This window comes from Semicossyphus pulcher, unplaced genomic scaffold (assembly GCF_022749685.1).
Source record: "Semicossyphus pulcher isolate SPU_LCO1_2020_fin unplaced genomic scaffold, fSemPul1.0.p SCAF_20, whole genome shotgun sequence".
In the NCBI taxonomy this organism is placed as follows: Eukaryota; Metazoa; Chordata; class Actinopteri; order Labriformes; family Labridae; genus Semicossyphus; species Semicossyphus pulcher.
Genome location: NW_027211694.1, coordinates 23,453,177 through 23,472,154, shown reverse-complemented (window position 1 = coordinate 23,472,154; position 18,978 = coordinate 23,453,177). Strand labels below are relative to the sequence as shown.

At 46.5% G+C, this 18,978-nt stretch overlaps 1 protein-coding gene across 1 annotated transcript in view; it reads left to right on the top strand.

Annotated features, from left to right (window-relative positions):
• large1 (LARGE xylosyl- and glucuronyltransferase 1) overlaps nucleotides 1-18,978 on the top strand; it is a 59,740-nt gene that overhangs the window by 20,826 nt on the left and 19,936 nt on the right. Inside the window, exons 6-7 of the mRNA XM_069671263.1 lie at nucleotides 15,063-15,167; nucleotides 17,393-17,505. Coding sequence (XP_069527364.1) covers nucleotides 15,063-15,167; nucleotides 17,393-17,505 — 218 coding nt within the window. The remainder of the gene's footprint in view (nucleotides 1-15,062; nucleotides 15,168-17,392; nucleotides 17,506-18,978) is intronic.

The window sequence follows — 18,978 nt, the reverse complement described above, 5'->3', positions numbered from 1 at the left end:
CCAAATCACTGATACGCAGGCTCGTAAAGACGCCTCGAAGAGCTGAGACAGTGTCGGGATTCAGCCAGCACAGCTCTTATTTTATCTGCTCATTAACTTCATCAGGCTCACGTCCAGCAGCAGCATATGATAACACGTTCACTTATTCACAGCAGGTGTGGCTGCATGACACCAGGACGTCCACACGCAGTAAACTCACTCTTTCAAACTATTTCAAACTTCTGAAAAATCTGAAAGAAAAGTGAAACTTAAAGTAAATATTCCCAAATAATCGAGACCTCACGAACGTCTTCTGCCATGTTGTTGTCCATTCGTTGACGATGTTGGGTTATACGTGGTGTAACACTGGGTGTCAGGAGCAGCTGGATGTGCCTGTGGGAGATCTTCTTTTGCATAATCATCTTTAATTTGATCTAAAGAACTCTAGAAAACAACTTCTCTTTTAGGGAGTGATTGCATGTTCTCCCCGTGCATGAGTGGGTTCCCCCCGGGTCCAAAGACATGCTCGTTAGGTTCACTGGTGACTCTAGGTGTGAGTGTGTGAGTGTGTGTGTGTGTGTGTGTGTGTGTGAAAGGTTGTCTGTCTCTGGCTGTCAGCCCTGTGATTGACAGGCAGCCTGTCCAGGTGTAACCCCGCCCCTCGCCCAATGACAGCTGCGATAGGCTCCAGCCCCCTGTGACCCTGAGCAGGATAAGGGGTGTAGATGATGGATGGATGTTTTGTGGAATATGAATCATTTAAAAATACATTACAGTAAGAAGAATGACAGATGACGGATCATCGGTGGAGGTCAAAGGGTTAAGATGGGTTGGGCTCCTCGTATCTCCTCTCATCGTGATGGTCAAAGTTTAACAGCTGGAAACACGTCTTCATCACTTCAGGCTCGCACATGTGCAGTAAGCAGGTTTCTGCTGCGGCCTGTTTGCATGAGACAGCAGCAGAGACACAAACTGTGTGTGTGTGTGTGTGTGTGTGTGTGTGTGTGTGTGTGTGCAGCTCAGACTCTGACCGATGTCAGCAGAAAGTCTCCATAATTTCCCCGTGGTCTCTCCTCGTTCTCTCCCTCTGAACACTTTATGAAGTTGATTCATTAAGAACACACATGTAACACTCTCTCTAACAACATGCCGTGTTCCACACGCGTGTGCACTCCGACATGAGCAGCTGATGAATCACATGTGAATGCTTCGTGGCCATGCAGAAGAGGAGCATATCGCCCTTTACCTTTCCACCCCTTCATGACACACCTGATATCATGAATACATTGAGAGGACATTTTAAGGTCTTTGTGTCATTAACAATATGATTGTAATAACCTCAGAGTCGCTGAACCATCAGGTTCTCTCACCTCATCAGGTGCTTTCAGGTCTGCTCAGTCGTGTTCACTGTGTAACTGTGGTTACTTCCTTTAACACAGACGTGTTGTCTGAAAACAGACTGTAAATGACTCATTTACTCACAGTGTGCACACGCTCACTGTCCCACGACATCAGGCAGCTTTAAGTTCTCGCAGAAAGTCTCCCTGAAAGAGGAGTGAACACGATCTTTAAGTTACCTGATTTTCTACTTTTCCAGTGTTTGAAGTTTTGATATCAATAAGAGGAAATGTTTGTGTCTTTAACTACCTGAAACATTCTCTACACTTCTCTCTGGAGCTCTAGCAGGAACATTTTGAGTTAATCAGCAGCTTCTTTGAGAAACCTGACGGGTGATGTCCCTGATGGAGGAAGCAGCGAGCGCTGCAGTGAGCCGGAAACAGTCACATTGAGCCTTAAATGCTGTTTGTCAGAATAACTTGTCCTCTCATCTGGACGGCCGTGCAATGTCATGTTGGCTTCCTCACATCCAGCGACTGCTTCCTCTGCAAAACTGTCAAACATGTTTGGTTTTGGAGGCTAGCTAGCTTAGCAATCAATGACTGTCATGTTGTACATTTGTAACAGCTGGAAAGAAGAGTGTATTTTGCAAAGGGTTGTTGAGTGTGTTTAAGTATATAAAAAGTATAACTCTTTTCCACAGTTGAAGTAAATGAATGACAGAATATTAGCGTGTTTACAGTATTTATTTGGACACATTCTGCTGCATGTAGCAAACATGCTAACAGCACAAACAGCCTCGTCTGGGTGCTTCTTGTGGATCTTGATTTCCATCCTACATCGATCTGACGTGCTTGTATTAATGGCTTTATTGTGGGGATGTTAAATGTGGTCCTGTGCAGCTCTGCATGCGGCCCGTGTTTGTCCAATCAGGTGCAATCGCTGGCTGAATGGAGCCCATATTTCACAGCCGCTTCGGTCACATCATCAATGGGCTGCTACGTCTGTGTTATGGATTATTGTTCCCGCTTGCCTCCGGGCGTCTCTCTCCTGCGTGCTCTGACCCTGCCAGCTCTCGGGGAGGGGAGATGTTAAACGTGTGCCACTTTACCTCCTTCACCGCTGACGGCCACTCAGAGACGCTGACGTCCGCCATTTATCCATCCATTGTCAGAAGTCACTGGTGCCTGCCTGGAATATATTGGAGCGAACCCTCCGGTTATAATCAGCAGGCGTTCTGCGCTGGGTTTGGAGCCCCGGGGAAATTAAAGGTCCACTCAAGACCTCATATTTCATTTCAGCCTCGTTCCCATACACGGCGCCCACCGGGGAGAACGAACGGCGACCTCTGCCACCTTGACAGATTTGAGTTCTGTGAGGGAGTGTACCGAGCGGAGGAGGGCAGCAGGTGGAGGTCAGGTGTTTGTGGAGGTGGGACGAGAGTGAACATTGTGTTGTAAAGTGTTTGAACTTCTTCAACCTGAAACACCTCTCAGGGGTGCTGCAGAGAGAACAGCTCTATTGTTCAGCACCACAAACAAAAACCATTTCTTCAACACGTTCAGTTTTCAATCCACAGCGTGCAAAGGAAATGTAATGTAGGTCTGAATGGCAGACATTCAGAGAAACATGGGGGTAGAATTTAACTCAGGTTCCCCTCACCTCGCCTTACTTTCTTATAAAAGGTAGACGGCCTCCAAAGTACTCTGGAACACAGGGAGGGAGAAGAGACGGTGTTTTGAACAGTGTTAGGAGAGGTGTTGTAGTTTTGCCTGATGATTGAGCCCGCTAACAGTGAACAGTTGGAGCTAACGCATTGGCTTATTGGCTTTGTCACACCAAACAGTTTCACCCCTAACTTCGAATATGGAAGCTTGCTCAGCAGCCCTTCGAAATATAACAGAAGGACTTCTCTGACGACGCAGTTTGGATACGTTTTAGGTGCAAACGTATTTTAGGTTTTGGAAAGAGATCTGGGTTTGGTACTAAAGTAGACATGTAGTGACTAAACGTGTTTGTGTCACTTTCAAAGAAGCTGAACCCCGGTCTCCTCGATGATGGTACGTTTGTTTCATCCATCCATCGCCACTCGTGCTGACTTTCTTTGTACGACCTCACTGCTCTTCTTCAGCAGATTAAAAGAGTAAACCGTTTCACCATCTCCTGACTGTTGCTATTTGTGACATTTAGTAAGAAATCAAAAAGTTTTAGCCGACAGCTAATCACTGACTCCAAACCAAACGTCCAGCAGATACTACGTAGGTTTAAAACTAGCTTCAGAGCAGCATTATCCCCAAATAGAAGTAGGACAAAGACTAAAAATAGCTGATGACGTCATGTCAACATGTCCTGACATGTCTCAGACATTGACATATACAGCCATCTCTTCCTTACACCAACCAAAGGACAGCATGCCTAACCCAAAACAAGCTGTGTGCTTAAATCTTGTCATGTCTTAACCGAAGCAGAAGGCAGGAGAGGAAACGACATGAATAATGAGTGAGGCCGTGTTCCTGCTGATGGAGACGTCAGCACAGAGACAAAGAGAGACGATGTTCGGTGTTTCCACGTCTCGTTTTGAGGACTCTTCTTGGAAGCACCGCCCGGGGACCGTGCTTTGTGCTAACTCATGAACACTCAGCAGTTCTTCATGAGTTCATGCTTCAAACCCTTTTTCCAAATGTTCTCTCTGACTCAGAACTTTCTGTTTGGTTCGACCTGTGTTTGACACCAGGCTGGTTTAACTGGGAGCATCCTCAGCCAACACCTGGAAGCTGCCCAGTACGACCAGTTTGAACAGTCAGCTGTACTCGAGGGGCTGAAGGCCTCAGCAAGCTTCAAACAAACTAAGTTACACGACGTGCTGTTTGATCACATCCAAAGTCTTTCTACTCGTGTCAGATGGTTCACATGGACCTGGCTCACTCATCGTGTACAGTTCCACACTTTGGACGGCCTCTTCTTGTAGGTTGCACTCCGTGGTACATATGAAAGGAGCTTTCAGGCTGTGTGGACGATCCAACAGGCACTTTGTTTGAAGCAAAGCGGTTATAAATGAGGGCTGAGCACTTCTTTAAAAGGGAAGTTTGAACTGAGCCTCATTTTACACATTTTGGGATCCAAATTAATAAAAGTTCACAAAGTTTTGGAACGTCTCCAGTAGATGTGTTCATCCTGCAGCAGTGAAACAGGCTGTAATGGCTGCAACATAACCCTTGATGGGTCAAAGGTCGTCCACTAACAGTTCTTGTTGTTTCCACTGACAGGCTCAGATTGTTATTCTAAGTGTGTGACAACATGACAGAAAGGATCCCTACAGAGATAGACCTTTTTGTTACAGAGGAAGATGATTGTTTTAACCACACACAGACGTTACATCGCTCTCTGCACACACACCAGACTCCATTCATAAAAACACTGATTTAAGCTCACAGGACACAGGAGCTGCTGCTCTGCTGCTGCCTGGATCAGATCAGATTTTTGGTGTTATTGTGTGTTAGAAAAATATTGCATTGTATCCAAACTGACCAAATAAAACAATCTATTCACAACACAAACTAACCAATCGAGGCATTGATCGAGCAGCAGCCCCTGTTCTGAGAGCTTAAATCACTGTTTTTCTGAATGGAGTCTGGTGTGTTTGCAGAGAGCGATGTAACGTCTGTTTGTGGTTAAAACAATCACCTTCCTCTGTAACAAAAAGGTCTATCTCTGACAGGAAGCAGTCTGCTGGAAACAGAAGGGACCCGACTTTAAAATATTGGCATTCTGCTTGAACTGTCCCGCCTAAAGTCCCAACAAAGATTAATATGACACGTGAGCTTTCTGAGCAACAACTGAGCAATCTCCATCCACTAGTAAAGACTGTGAGACTCTCAGAAATCAGCCGCATGTGTCTTTGAAGAAACAGAAAATCAATGGAGATATCTCCTCATGTGAGGCAGATTTATGGGCTCTCAGCTCCTAAATAAATTCTATGCATAGTAAACACTGGTTAGGTGGCAGCGCGTCTGAGAGGTCGGAGCACACGGAGAGCTTTCATTTCAGGAGGAAGAAAGTGTTTGAAGCAAACACGACTCATGAATAGGATTCATCATGCATACACAGACTCTGCATCTACATCTGCTGTGACACACTAATGCATATATTTAACCAGCATGCACATGTGAGCGCGTGCAGAGCCTCACTTTTCTGTTTCACTTCATGCAGCTTCACAGGCGCTTTGCCACACCTGTCACGACAAAGACACGCATTAAACTGCTCACTCTGAACATCAGTGTTATATAAGAGAGAGGCTACTACACCTGCTGGCTCCAGGAATGTGCTGACGGTGACCTGCTCTGTCACCTCCATTAAAAGTACAGCGGCAGAGAAGCTTTCTCCACCCAAAGGAGCATGCAAACATGGAGCATGTAAAGAGTGTGAATGTGCCTTTGCTACAGGGTGAGGCGGTCTCTTCTGCAGGGTTCGGTGGTTCTGAGGAGGTCAGACTGGAGAAGGCAAGGTGCCGTATGATTAAGGTGAAAGTCAGTCTTTTGTGTGTGCATGAAGGCGATGGCGCAGGCACATCACCGACGTGCTCCTATGATAAGCAGGCTCCTCCTTCACAGGTCCTGCAGGCCAAGTTTTAGGACTCGATGGTGTTGCATCGGTCGCTAACATTTCGCCATGTTTTGTTCACCTGTCGCTTCCTGGTCGCTGTTTTGCATGACGACTCTCAGCAGAGATGGTAAGAATGTGAGATGGCTCACCGCTCAGCAACTCCAGAAAAAGATGTTATGTCAGCGCACAGCATGAAAAACACGCGCGGTGACGTAACCAACTAATTTTGTCATCTGCAGTGTCGACTAATCGCTGCAGCCCGAACAATCCTTTTTGAAAACATTCAAAGTGCAAAATAAGTTTTTAAAGGTTCAGCATCTGATGCTGCAAGAACAGCCTCTAAACGCACGTCTTATTGTCTGGATCCACGTCGTCTCCTCAGAGGTTCCCTCTCTGTTCAGAGAGTTGTGTTGGTGGTTTGTCCCACACAGCAGCTTCTACACATCGTTCTGCTGTTTGCCATCAGAGCAAAGCAGCAACGAGGACACAAAGCGAGTGGAGAGCCATGAATTGATTTCCTCTCTGCTGTGGACTTAATTGTGCTCCATCTGTACTGGGGAAAAACTAACACAGTTTTGGATGCATCACAGCCAAACAGTGAATAAAATCAGTTTCTTTAAAGCCTTTTTGGAGAAAAATAGACAAAGTAGAAACACTGAGTTTGGTGAGCCTGCTGCTCTGCTAAGGACTAAATAACTTGCATTATTTAGACGTTAGAGTCTCGTTAATGTAAATTCAGATACAGTCTGTGAACTCACCATCGTGTATCCATCATGCAGCTCACAGCAAAGTGGCCTGTTTACAGATAATGAATTAAACCCGTCTGGTGCAGATTCTGCATCGTCTCATGTTTACAGAGTGACAGTGGGAAGAAATCAAACCCTGACTGAGACTCGTCGCTGTGTCAGCATGTTGTGGATAATTAAACTGAACCTGGGTCTTCTGTCTGGGCCGCGTCACCACACTCAGGCTTCAGTCAGACTTCAGTCAGACTTCAGTCAGACTTTAGTCCACGCTGCTCCTGAGATGAAGGCTGCTGCTTCTCATCCCCACGCCTCACTGAAAGACGAGCTGCCACACTTTCTTTTGTTTCCACACAGTTAAATATCAGCTTTTAAGAGCCGGTGACACGTTGACAATAGCGTCAAAGAAACCTATTTTTCCGCTTCCCTTACAGCTCCTGCTTTCATTGTTTTATCTCTGTTTTCCACCGTTTACCGTCGATAATCAGAGCTGATGTGAGAGAGAGAGAGTGGAGTCAGAGGCAGGCAGAGACAGAACCTTATCAGAGCACAGGGAGCGGCCATGATATCATTTTGATTGACACAAGCAATAATTGGCCATCAGCGGTGTGATGAAGTCTTCGCACGGAGCTGCTGAGCTGGAACATCCTCGTGCTCTGACACTGGGACTGTAACCCGCCCAGCGTCCTGCAAACATCCTCTCCTTCACACTCTTCGCTCCCTGGCGGCTGAACTCATCCCACAGTGGTCACTTAGATATAGTACTGCACTAAACAAGCTGTCAGAGGCGCTGTGCAGTTTAACTTATAGGATCCACTCCACAGAACATTCCTGTTCAAGGAGAAGTCATATATACTCTGCAGCTGCACGAGGCACTGCATCCAACCAGGCTCGGTTTTATGATCAGCACTTCAGAAACTCCTGGAACAATTTAAGTGTAAAAACACACTTTTCAGTGTGGACACGACAAACTTTCAGAGATGGAACGCTTGAATTTTTCAGAAACTGATGAAAGCAAAATGTGGACTTCAAAAGAAATGAGTTTCATACGAGAGCAGGAGCCAAAAGCACAACTCATGTCTGCTTTTATGTTTAAATCTGATGAAATGTAGGAATGAGGCCTGAACATTTCACGTTCCCTAAATGTTTCATGAAGTTGTGACATCATCTCTGCGCCGGCGAGTTAGACAAGGTCGAGACTTTCTAAGTTAAAAACCTAGAAACCTTAATGTTGAGGTTCAGACCAAAAGCAAAGTCAATGTTTCTGCACAGCTCCATAACAAACAAACTGACTCTGCTGGGAATTTCCTTTAAAAAATGGTCAAACCAAACCCCATTCAAAAAACGAGCATTTTAAAAGCTGTTTGCTTCTCGTCTTGCAGACCGACCTGACAAAGGATGAAGTCAGACTTTTTCCTAATCAGCACCACGATGTCGTTATTTCAGCATCCTTTCAGCCTGTCTGTGGTCATTAAATCTCAGGCCGTGTCCACTCATACACGGGTATTGGTCAAAACGTAGCTCTTTCTCTGTTTCGTCCTTTCGTCCACACAAACGCTGTCACTGAAAAGGGATCTTTTGTAAAACTCAAGCCAGGGTGAGGACTTTTAGAAACTCCGTTTCCATGGAGACGTGTAGACAGGGTAAACGGCGTTCTTGGCTCGTGACATCCGGCTGTGCGCCGTTATCTCCTTTGTGAGGCGTCACAGATGAGGCGACATTCCTTGCAAAATGAAGGAAGTGACATAAACAGTGATGCTTCTAACCGTGCTAACACGACTGTTTACATGTTAACACATGTATGTGCAGTTACTCGTGCACTATATTGAGGAACAGAGGCGTTGGGATGCACTACGGAGGTCACTGCTACCGCCACCTGTTGGTGTGGCATTCTCATGAAAGCGTTTCTGTTGTGTTTTTGTGTTTCTGTTGGACGAGGATTATTTTATGACCGTGCTCGTGTGGGCGGCGTTTCGTTTGGAAACGAGGAGGGTGTAGACGTGACCTCAGTAACATCTGTTTGTTTTGGCTTCATAGCGAAATACAGTGAAACTGCCACTCAGCGGAGACAGATGGACAGGCGCTCCACAACTGAGACAGAACGCCGGTAGTTGGTGTCCATCAGAGAAATCCTGGTACTGACCCAAGCTCACAGCTCGTCACACTGGGCACTGGTCAGCCTGCAGGAGCTGGAAGCAGCAGGAGAGTTCATCAGACACAGCTCAGGAGGAGGAGGGGACATTAACCCAGCTGCGTGAGAGGACAGACGATGTCATGAACACAGACACGATGACATTTAGTTTTGTGACGTGTCTGGAAGGACAGACATTTGCAGATTGTCTTCGACCACAAACGATCCTGCAGACAAACTTGTGATATGAGTGAAACACAATGTACAGACTGACACAGTTTCATAAACTCTCCTCAACTACAAAAACAAATGACTTGTTTTGTCTTCAGCGGGAGGACCTCCTCTCCAAAGAAGGAGACAGTTTAAGCTTCCTTATCAAAGCTACAGTTACATGCTGTGGCAGCCACTTTTTAAGGTACTGAGACGGACACGGTAGATTAACCCTGAGCCAACCGCTGGACTGCTCGGTGAAAAGGAGGTCAGAGCTGTGAGGAACTGCAGCACCGCCTTGGCTTTTCCAAAAACCCACATTTTCTCTGAACAGAAATAACATATGTATCCTCTCAGTCACTGTGGGCTGTGTAAGGAGCAGTAAAGACTGTGGAAGAAGGACGAGGAAACGTTGCGTCTGCAGGTGATTGATGATGTGAAGCTCTGCAGATGAGCATCAGATGTGTAGATGGTCTCCAGAGACGCAGCGAGGCCTTGAGAGTCTGAAAAGTGTTGAATTATGAAAATCATCACCTCAGCTGCCTCCTGTGAAACGAGATCCTGCAGCTTTGTGGATATTAAAAGTTAAACTCGCTCCTGTTTTAGATTTTATGCAGCTTTACTCCGTGAATCATCCGGATGTGCAGCACGTTTTGGACTGAAGAATGTGATTAGAAAATGAACCCAGTTCAAACCTGTGTGTCTTTAATATGCAGAGTGCGTCTGCCTTGATGACAGAAGTGGGTCACCATGAGACCTCTCCCCCTCCCCCTCCTGTCCTCCTCCTTGGCAGTGTCACCTGCAGACCACCTGTCCTTGAATTAGAAACACTTAAGTGTATTACAGTTTCCTAAAAGCATCAGACGTCTTTTCTGTCGTCTTCAGCGCTTCAGACTTGCTGTGACAGAAAGGCTCTTTAGCTGATCACTCGGTGCTCAAGGTTGCAGGGACAGACACAGTAGCTGTCTCTAACCACCTTCTTATTTTACCCAGCAGACATGTTGGCCTCTCACAGCACTGTATGAAAAGCACAGGCATGAATAATTCAATGCATGATGGTATGAAGAGTGAGGCCATGGGTAGAGAGGTTCTGCCCCAAGCAAAGCAGTTCAAGTATCTCGGGGGTGCAGCATCGTCCTGGGCGTTGTACAGGACTATCGTGGTGAAGACTCTATTTACCTGTCCATCTACACTCCAACCCTCACCTGTGGTCATGAGCTTTGGGTAGTGACTGAAAGAATGAGATCGTAGATACAAGCGGCTGAAACGAGTCTCCTCCTCAGGGTGTCTGCGCTCAGCCTCAGAGAGAGGGTAAGGAGCTCAGACATCCGGAGGGAGCTCGGAGAAGAGCCGCTACTCCTTCACATCGAAAGGAGCCAGGTGAGGTTGTTCAGGAATCTGGTTAGGACGCCTCCCGGGTGACTCCCTGTGGAGGTTTTCCAGGCCGTCCAACTGGATGGAGACACCGGGGTAGACCCAGGGATTATATATCCCACCTGGTCTGGGAACTTCGGGATCCTCCAGGAGGAGCCTGAACATGTTGGTATGGAGAGGGACGTCTGGGCTAACTTGCTCAGCATGTTGCCACCGCGACCCGACCCCTGATAATCAGAAGATAATGGATGGATGGTTTCCATTTAGCGTCTGCAGTTTCATGGTCCTTGTGTTCATGCTGGCTGTCTGTCCAGACTTCCTGTGACACTCGACTGAAACAGGAATCTACCTCTGACAGGACGAGTCACAGTGTCTGCTGGGAAACTGGTGAAATGTGTTATCAGGAATCTAAATGATGTCAACAGGTCATGATGCCTGCTTTTATCGTTGGTTGAAGCCAACATTGAGAAAGCAACTTGAGACACAACCACAGGTTACCAATGTTGGAACCTATTGGCTGTTACCTGACAGGTATTCAAATGATACCAGAATGGAGGTGGGTGGAGCCTGTGACTCGGTTGTTAGCTGCACATGTGTGAAGCTAGATTATCATCAGAATGTATCTGATGCTATCTGGGATCACATTTTGGCTGCTCGTTCCGCCTCTTTTTCAATCAAGCAACCAAAGCCTGCTCAGAAGTGATTGGTCAATATTACTCTTGACTACAAGTGGACCTCAAACAGTTGCATGAACGCTTCCAATACCAGAATCTTGTTCCGCCCGTCAGACTCTACCCACTGCAGCTACTGTTAGCTCAGAGTGTCTCTGCTGGCCGTGTTTAAATCAGTGTTGCTTAATGAAGTGTTCATCTTGAGTTACCTGCAGAGGTCTGCTCCTCTCCAGCAGAAACAGACCTGGTGATTCTATTCGATCAAAACACAGTTTCAGGTAGAGATGAGTGTTTGATGACACAGCATGTGCAGATCGCTGCCACTGACGTCCCTATAACTCACATAATGTTTGTCCTCAACCTATAAGGACAACATGTTCACCTTCAAGGTGTCTGTCTGTCCTGCAGCTCAACCTGTGATCTGTGTTCTTTGATAAACTGGTTGTTGTTATTGTTTCTGCCGTGTCACAGGACCCTGACACAGCAGTGCTATCTGGTTAATGGCACAGATTTGATCACAAACCCCTGATGTCTCTTATCGATCAGCATTAGTACGGACCATGTCAGAGATGTATAAAACAGCCTGCACATGGAGGAGTTGTAACACAATCAGTGTAAAAGCCTCCTCGGAGCAGCGGTCGTTAGTTTCTGTGTGTGAGCTGCAGGATGGAGCTGTGGACTGAGCGCTGCATGTTGTTCTGCTGCTGACCTCGGCATCATCTGTTTCTGGATCAGCAGCTCTGACTCAGCAGTAAAACCTCGTCTGATCTCCTGGTACCTCCGCGGCTAATTTAAGAGCCGCTCACTCCCCCTCAGCTGCTGCATGCTGGGAAAAAAAGCCTGCGTGGCCTGAGGTTTGCTGTGTTTATACCATTAGGTCCAGCTCTGTAAAGCGGCCCGTCGTCGCTCAACAGCAGGCTCGGCTTTTATCCTGCAGGAGCTCACAGGTGGTAAATTACTGGATCAATAAGACTTAAACAGTGATGTGAATTAATCTGCAGGAGAATAAACAGATGATGCTGCAGGTGTGTGTGCGTGTGCGTGCGTGCGTGTGTGTTCCTTCTTTTCCTCATTTTTGTTCAGACTGGATCTGTATTGATTTTATTTCCTTTTCCTCTTCCTGTCGCGGCTCTCTGATTTGGAAGGCTGGTGGAGGCGTCGCGGTCAGCTGCTCGTCGGTGTTTCTCGCATGCTGTTTGGATTTAAACAAAGATCTTTGTAAGAGGCTCGATGCGTGTTCGTAATAGCATCAGTGATGTTTCCTGCGTTCTCTGCTCGTCTGAAACAACAGCGAAGAACTTTTAATGGTTTCTGTTTGTTTAAAACTTTTAAGACTTTGTGAAAAGGCTGTGCGTTATGAAAGGCTTCACTTATCACCATCTCTTTGGTTAGTATTAGCATCCTCTTTGCTAGCAGCAGCATGCAGCTGTTTCAGTGACAGAGCTTGCTTTACACTACCTGCTCATCAGCAGACAGCTGGCAGCTGAAGTAACGGACTGGCTGCTTAGCATAGCGGAGCATGAAGCAGTTAAAGAGTCAGATTTTTCCCTCAGGAGCTGGTGGAGACCAAAAACAGCTCACAGAGAGTCCACATTGAACTTTGACCTGCCTTACGCTAACTTTTCAACTGATATCACAGATGAATTTCCAATGTCCAGATACAACCCTGAGAGTTTGCTGGAGTATAACAACCAATAGGAGCGACCCAAACAGGAAGCATCCAACTGGGCAGAGAGTAAACATGGAGGGGAGACGGGTGACGCCTCAGTTGGACACTTCCTGTTAGCACGCAGCGTTAGCATGACGCCAGTTAGCTCCACAAACCTCTGCACACAACCTCTGCTTCTGTTTCTGCTCCATTGTTTGTTTTTCTTCTTGCAAATTTCCACCAGGTGCATGATGGGAAATAATATCAACGAGAAGCTAGTTGTAGTCTGTAGAGCCGCAACTAGCAACTATTTAGATCGTCGACGAGACATTGATTATTGAAACGATTAGTCGACTAATCTTATGATGAATTGCACAATTAAACAACAATAATTATGTAGTTGGAGGTTCTTTTGAGCGTGTGCTAACAAACAATAAAGACTGATGCAGAAGAGAAATAAAAGGAGGAGAGAAAATGTTCTAGAGAACATGAGAGAACAATCACACAGCTGTGACTCTGGACTGTTAGGTTAATGAGATGTGTCAGGTTCTTTCTGCTGTGTTATATTAATGTTAACCGCCAATACCGCTCTATCTATAGCTAACGTTAGCTAGCTTAGTTGCTAATCATCTTATCTGGGTGCGTCTGCATCGTCCACTAGTCCACCGTGCCGTCTCTTCAGATGCTCAGCTCAGCTCCGGATAACGATGTGACGTCACCAAGTAATTATCAACAATTAAATTAGCTGGACACTAATTTTGTGATTGATTTTTATTGATAACTTCGATCGCTGCACCTCAGTGGTCTCGAGTCTTTAGTGACAGTCTGAGAAACCTTAACTCCATGAACTCGGCGTGTTCAGACGTGAGACGGGTCAGAAAGTCCTTTTCTAGGCAACAATAAACACAATATATCACTCAGTGTGTTCCAGCGTGTTCCACTGCCCCATAGTGACCAACAATATCACTTTTTAAAGCACTGAAAGAACGCTCAGTGTTGTACCACATGTAGAAACATACATACAAACACTATATATTTTAAACCTTATAGTAGCAGTAAAACTCTGCTGGTGTAGAGTAACGTTCGGTGTGTGTTTATCAGGCGTCTCAAACATGATTAAAAAACCATCACCTGTAATTAATCACTCTGGGTTATCACTTTATTGTAATCAAGTTGTTTAACCTTATTAAAGAATGAACAGAAGAAGCTTTTAAAGTCGCAGCGTGTTTTCTGGACGAGCAGTGAGACGAGCAGTGTTCGGTCTGTCTCGCTCTCTCTCGTGTCAGCTGTTCTTTGTGTTCTCCTGCTCTCTGCTGCTGCTCCAATAAGCTCTCATTAATCTTCCTCACAGCCTTCATTAGAGCTGCCACCGCCGCAGCCCGTCCCCGCTCCGCACGCTCCCGTCTCCTCCCTAACGCCTATCTCCTCGACCTTTATCTCCTCACAGCTCGCCCTCCGTAATCTCTCCCCCTAAAGCCCACGCTCCTCCTCCCCCTCCTCTTCATCTTCTCCATCTCTCCTCTACATCTCCTCTTTGTACCTTTTTCTCTCGTGGCTTTAAACTCACAGGAGCCGAGTGTTGAATCCAATTTGCACCTTCTCCTGTGAGGTGTGTGTTAAAGTTTGCCGTTGACTCAGACGTTAAAGCCGTCTTTATGAGGGGATTTAGTTCCTGCCGGCTGTGTTGAACCAGCTGACCCTGAAGTGTCTGAGACTGATCCCTCAGACCTCGTCTGCTGTCTGCACACAGCCGGAGATCACCAGCCAATTATCTCCTTATCTTCAGATAAAAACAAGTGCAACCAAGCCTGTCGCCATGAGTTTATAGGTCTGAAAGCTGCTGTCCTAAACTTTAATCACCATCAATTCTGTGATGATGACCTTTATTTACCTCAGCTGCAGACGGAGACAGACCTTTATTCTAAAGTGCACACACACACACACACACACACACACACACACACACACCTCACAGCACAAAGAGTCTGTTTCCAGGTATTTCTGTTAAAGTCAGAACTTCTCTGTGTTTGTCTCGATACATTCAGCTGTGTATAAATGTTAACAGCAGGACACATGTAACTTCTTCTCATCACTTTTTCACTACACACACTCAAATAAGACCTAATTTAGGAAAATAAATGTAATTTTTCAAAGATGTTTCACATTAAAAGCCTCCCGCTAATTAAAAAGGTTTATTGTTTACCTTGTTTACCTTGTTTACTTTGTTTACCTTGTTTACCTTGTTTACCTGGAAGGCCTGGGTCTGTGAGGTGATAAAAAGCAGAACCTACTCAGCAGCTGTGAGAGGAACGTGCTGATGTAGACAAAGTGAACCGTCAGTGACGTGTTGTGTTCTCTGTGTTCAGGTCAGCAGGTTCTGGGTCTGGTGGAGAACCAGAGCGACTGGTACCTGGGGAACCTGTGGAAGAACCATCGACCCTGGCCCGCTCTGGGGAGAGGCTTCAACACAGGTGAGTGAAGTTAGCATGTTAGCATGATGAGCTAACATTTGACGTGTCCAAGTGGTGCCGACTTTTTAATTTAAGAGCGTTTTGAGTCAAATGCAAAACAAATGTGTGAATAACTTTTGGGGTCAGCCCGACACACGGGCCTGTATGTGACTGACTGGCTGACTGACTGACTGGCTGACTGACTGACTGACTGACTGACTGACTGGCTGACTGACTGACTGACTGACTGGCTGACTGGCTGACTGACTGACTGACTGACTGGCTGACTGGCTGACTGACTGACAGTGCTTTAAGAGCCGTAGAGAGAGAGTTGCGACATCACAATGGCGGATCATGGAGCATGTTGGACCTCCACTGACACGACTCTCTCTCTATGCAGCTCTGGATACTTTGTTCGGGGAGTAGGCGGGGCTGCTCCTCTGCTGCTCGTCCGCTGTCCTCACCTACGTCTGCAGCGCGTCGTCGGCCTCATAAGGACAGTCCTTGTAACACATTGCACACCTTGACCCGATGCGGTCAGCCACACACTCAGTTTTGACCTCGTGTTGTTTAAAGACCAACATGATGTAAAATCAGTAAACGTGAGCTGAAGGTGGAGTCACAGCTCCAGGAAGATCTCAGAGGAACTTTTAGATGTGGTCACTTTGCGTTCAGCAGGAGTCATTTCAACTGCCGCGCACACACAAGCAGAAGGACTAGAAGGGCGATATATAAGTGCAGCCTGCTTCTGCATTGATCCTGAACATCATTATACGACACATTTTATGATACAGTTAACGGTTATACTGGACAGTTTATACTTGTGTAGCTTTCTTTTTAGTGTTTTAGTTCATTGTGTGCGATGTTGTAAATCCATCTTTCTGAGAAACACTTCCATATCGCCCGCTCTGACTGTCACAGACCGTCCATGCTGTATAAGTCCAAAGTAACTGAAACTGTTAGACGTTCACTGTGACGGAGCACTCTCTCTCTCTCTCTCCCTCTCTCTCTCTCTCTCTCTCTCTCTCTCTCTCTCTTCTCTCTCTCTCTCTCTCTCTCCCTCCCTCTCTCTCTCTCCCTCTCTCTCTCTCTCTCTCCCTCTCTCTCTCTCTCTCTCTCTCTCTCTCTCTCTCCCTCTCTCTCTCCCTCTCTCTCTCTCTCTCTCTCTCTCTCTCTCTCTCTCTCTCTCTCTCTCTCTCCCTCCCTCTCTCTCTCTCCCTCTCTCTCTCTCTCTCTCTCTCTCTCTCTCTCTCTCTCTCTCTCTCTCTCTCTCTCTGATTATATTTTGTTGTAATTTAAACCATCAGAAATCTTAATTTACCATCTGCAGCAGGAACATAACTGAACGCTGTCCAAGTATTTTTATTCTTCGGTCTCCGGCCGCTTCAAAGAGAGTCGAGAGCAGCAGCGAGGCGCTCTCTCTCCCTGCACGGTGCATTAGAGCAGGCAGTGAGTGAATTTCCAGGCTTGTTAGAAGCTTTATGGAGAAACATTTTCAGAGAGGTGGGCGGTTTAATTTCACAGAGCTGCTGATCGACGGTTTGATGGATTCCATTACCCTTTGGTTTTATTTCCCCTGCCTGTTTATTTGTCCTGCAGCAGGATCACCGTGCTCGACCCGCGCGGCAGCTCGCACCTTTCAGAGCGAACCTCACGTGAACACTCGGACTGTGACTGAACAGCAGATCTCTGCGTTGCTTTAAACAGAGCAGCGATTTGACAGAAAGCCTTTGGTTGAGCTGCGGCTGGTCTCTTTGAGGCGGTGTCCGTGGCACCAGATGGAGCACAGCGGGGTGTGGAAGATGCTTTGTTTGTTCCAACACAGAAAATAAAACATTCAGCATGTTTCTCCCTCTGAAGACGCTTTCATTTGTTCAGCAGCAGCCAGGAAGATTTCTGTTATTAGCCCACAAGTTTCTGATTTGTTGGGGGAGAAACTTCGCAGAGGGAAAGACGCACACAAGTTTCAGAGAATGATTTGTGTTGCAGCAGGATTTTAACGTGTTTTTGTCCTGCAGCGGTTTGTCTTTAAGTTCAAAGTCGCAGCTTTATCTTAAAAAAACACGAGGCGTGATTCACGGCCTCATGATGGGACTTTATCACCTTTAGCAGGCAGCCAGATACCAATCGCTCTGTTTCTAAAGCTACCGTATCTGTGTCTGTGCGTGTGCGTGTGCGTGTGTGTGTGTGTGTGTGTGTGTGCGTGTGTGTGCGTGTGTGCGTGTGCATGTGTGTTTGCTTTCCAGGAGTAATTCTGCTCCTCCTGGATCGTCTTCGGAAGCTGAGATGGGAGCAGATGTGGAGGCTGACTGCAGAGAGGGAGCTAATGAGTATGCTGTCCACGTCCCTGGCCGACCAGGTAACACACACACACACACACACACACAAACAATGTTACGCACCCACCACAATATCACATGAGAAGAGCACAGAGAACAAATGTCCAGGCTGCAGGAGCCAGTTTGAACTCTGCAGGTGAGTTAGGGTCTCGGTGTGTATCTGCCCGTTCTGAACGTTTATAAAATGATTCAACAACCCTAACCCTTTCACCTTTAACCTTTAACCTTTGTTACCCATGCGTCAAACAAAAGCCAGAATAAACATGCATGAAAAAGAGACTTTGAACGACAGATTCACCTCCACACACACCTGATCAATCTGTGAAACGCTCTCTTCTTGTTGGAGTCGGTTTTAGATCGACTCAGCCCAAAGATTCGAGGCGACCTGAGAAGCACCATCTTGGATGCTGTTGATGTTACCTTGTCCAAATCCTGTGTGTAGGCGGGAGCTCAGTGGAGCTGTATTTTGCCAAAGAACGCTTTCACACCACGGCGTGAATGTGCTGTGAAATCTCCATCCTGTTCTCTCTCAGTGGGATGAGAGTGATTTGCTCTCAGGCGCCGATGGAATAAGATGTGCGTCAGAACATCCCACAAACTCTGCCGGTTTGTGACGCCCATCCACTCACAGGAAAAGTGTCACGTTCACTCCCCGCACATCTCCGCTCTGGTACTTAAAGTACTTCTGTCTGTACGATGCATTCTGTGTGTGCCTTCAAACCATCACCAGATTAAAGAACAACTTCTGCAAAACCCTGAAAGCCAAACGTTTTAACGTTTTACTTTCAACGACGTCTGCACACGGCAGCTGTGCAGCGGCTGCATTTAGATAAGAGCCTGGTCAGTCTTTGTCCTTGAGGAGGTGAGTCTGTGTTGAAAGAAACCACATGTTGAAGACGGTTAAGTGATGTCGTCGGGGACCTGTACCAGCCACATGTGATCCTCTGACCTCAGGAAAGACAAACTGATTTAACGCTCTGAATCTGAAACTAAGAAACATCACATCCGGTTAATTGGAACTTTTTCACGCTCTGGATATAACGAGGTGTCTCCTCCCTGAAAGCCATGAAGGTCAACAATAAACTGTTGTAATAAAGGAGGCCAGAGTCAGAAGGAATGTCCTCTGACAGACACACAAAGGAGGCAGAGAGAAACCTGGAGGCGGTGTGATTCAGCCTGGAGGAGGCCAAGAGGCAGCTTTTTCACCAGCCGTCCAACATGGCCGACGTCAAGCGGTGTAGGAGTTTTATATTTCGCTCTGCTTTTGTTTTAAAAGCTGAATCAAGAAGGTTGTTCAGTCATTTTCTTCCAACTTGAGTTGGTGTAAAAAAGTGCATCCATCAGGATTTACAGGCTTTTATTTTACCTCCTCTCAGTTTCTGCATCGTCCTCGGGGTGTCTCTCCTGCTTCACTTCATCACCTTCAAAACTCTGATCAGATTATAGCTCAAGAAAACAACCGATTCCGGCCCGCCTGGTCGCTTCCTTATATT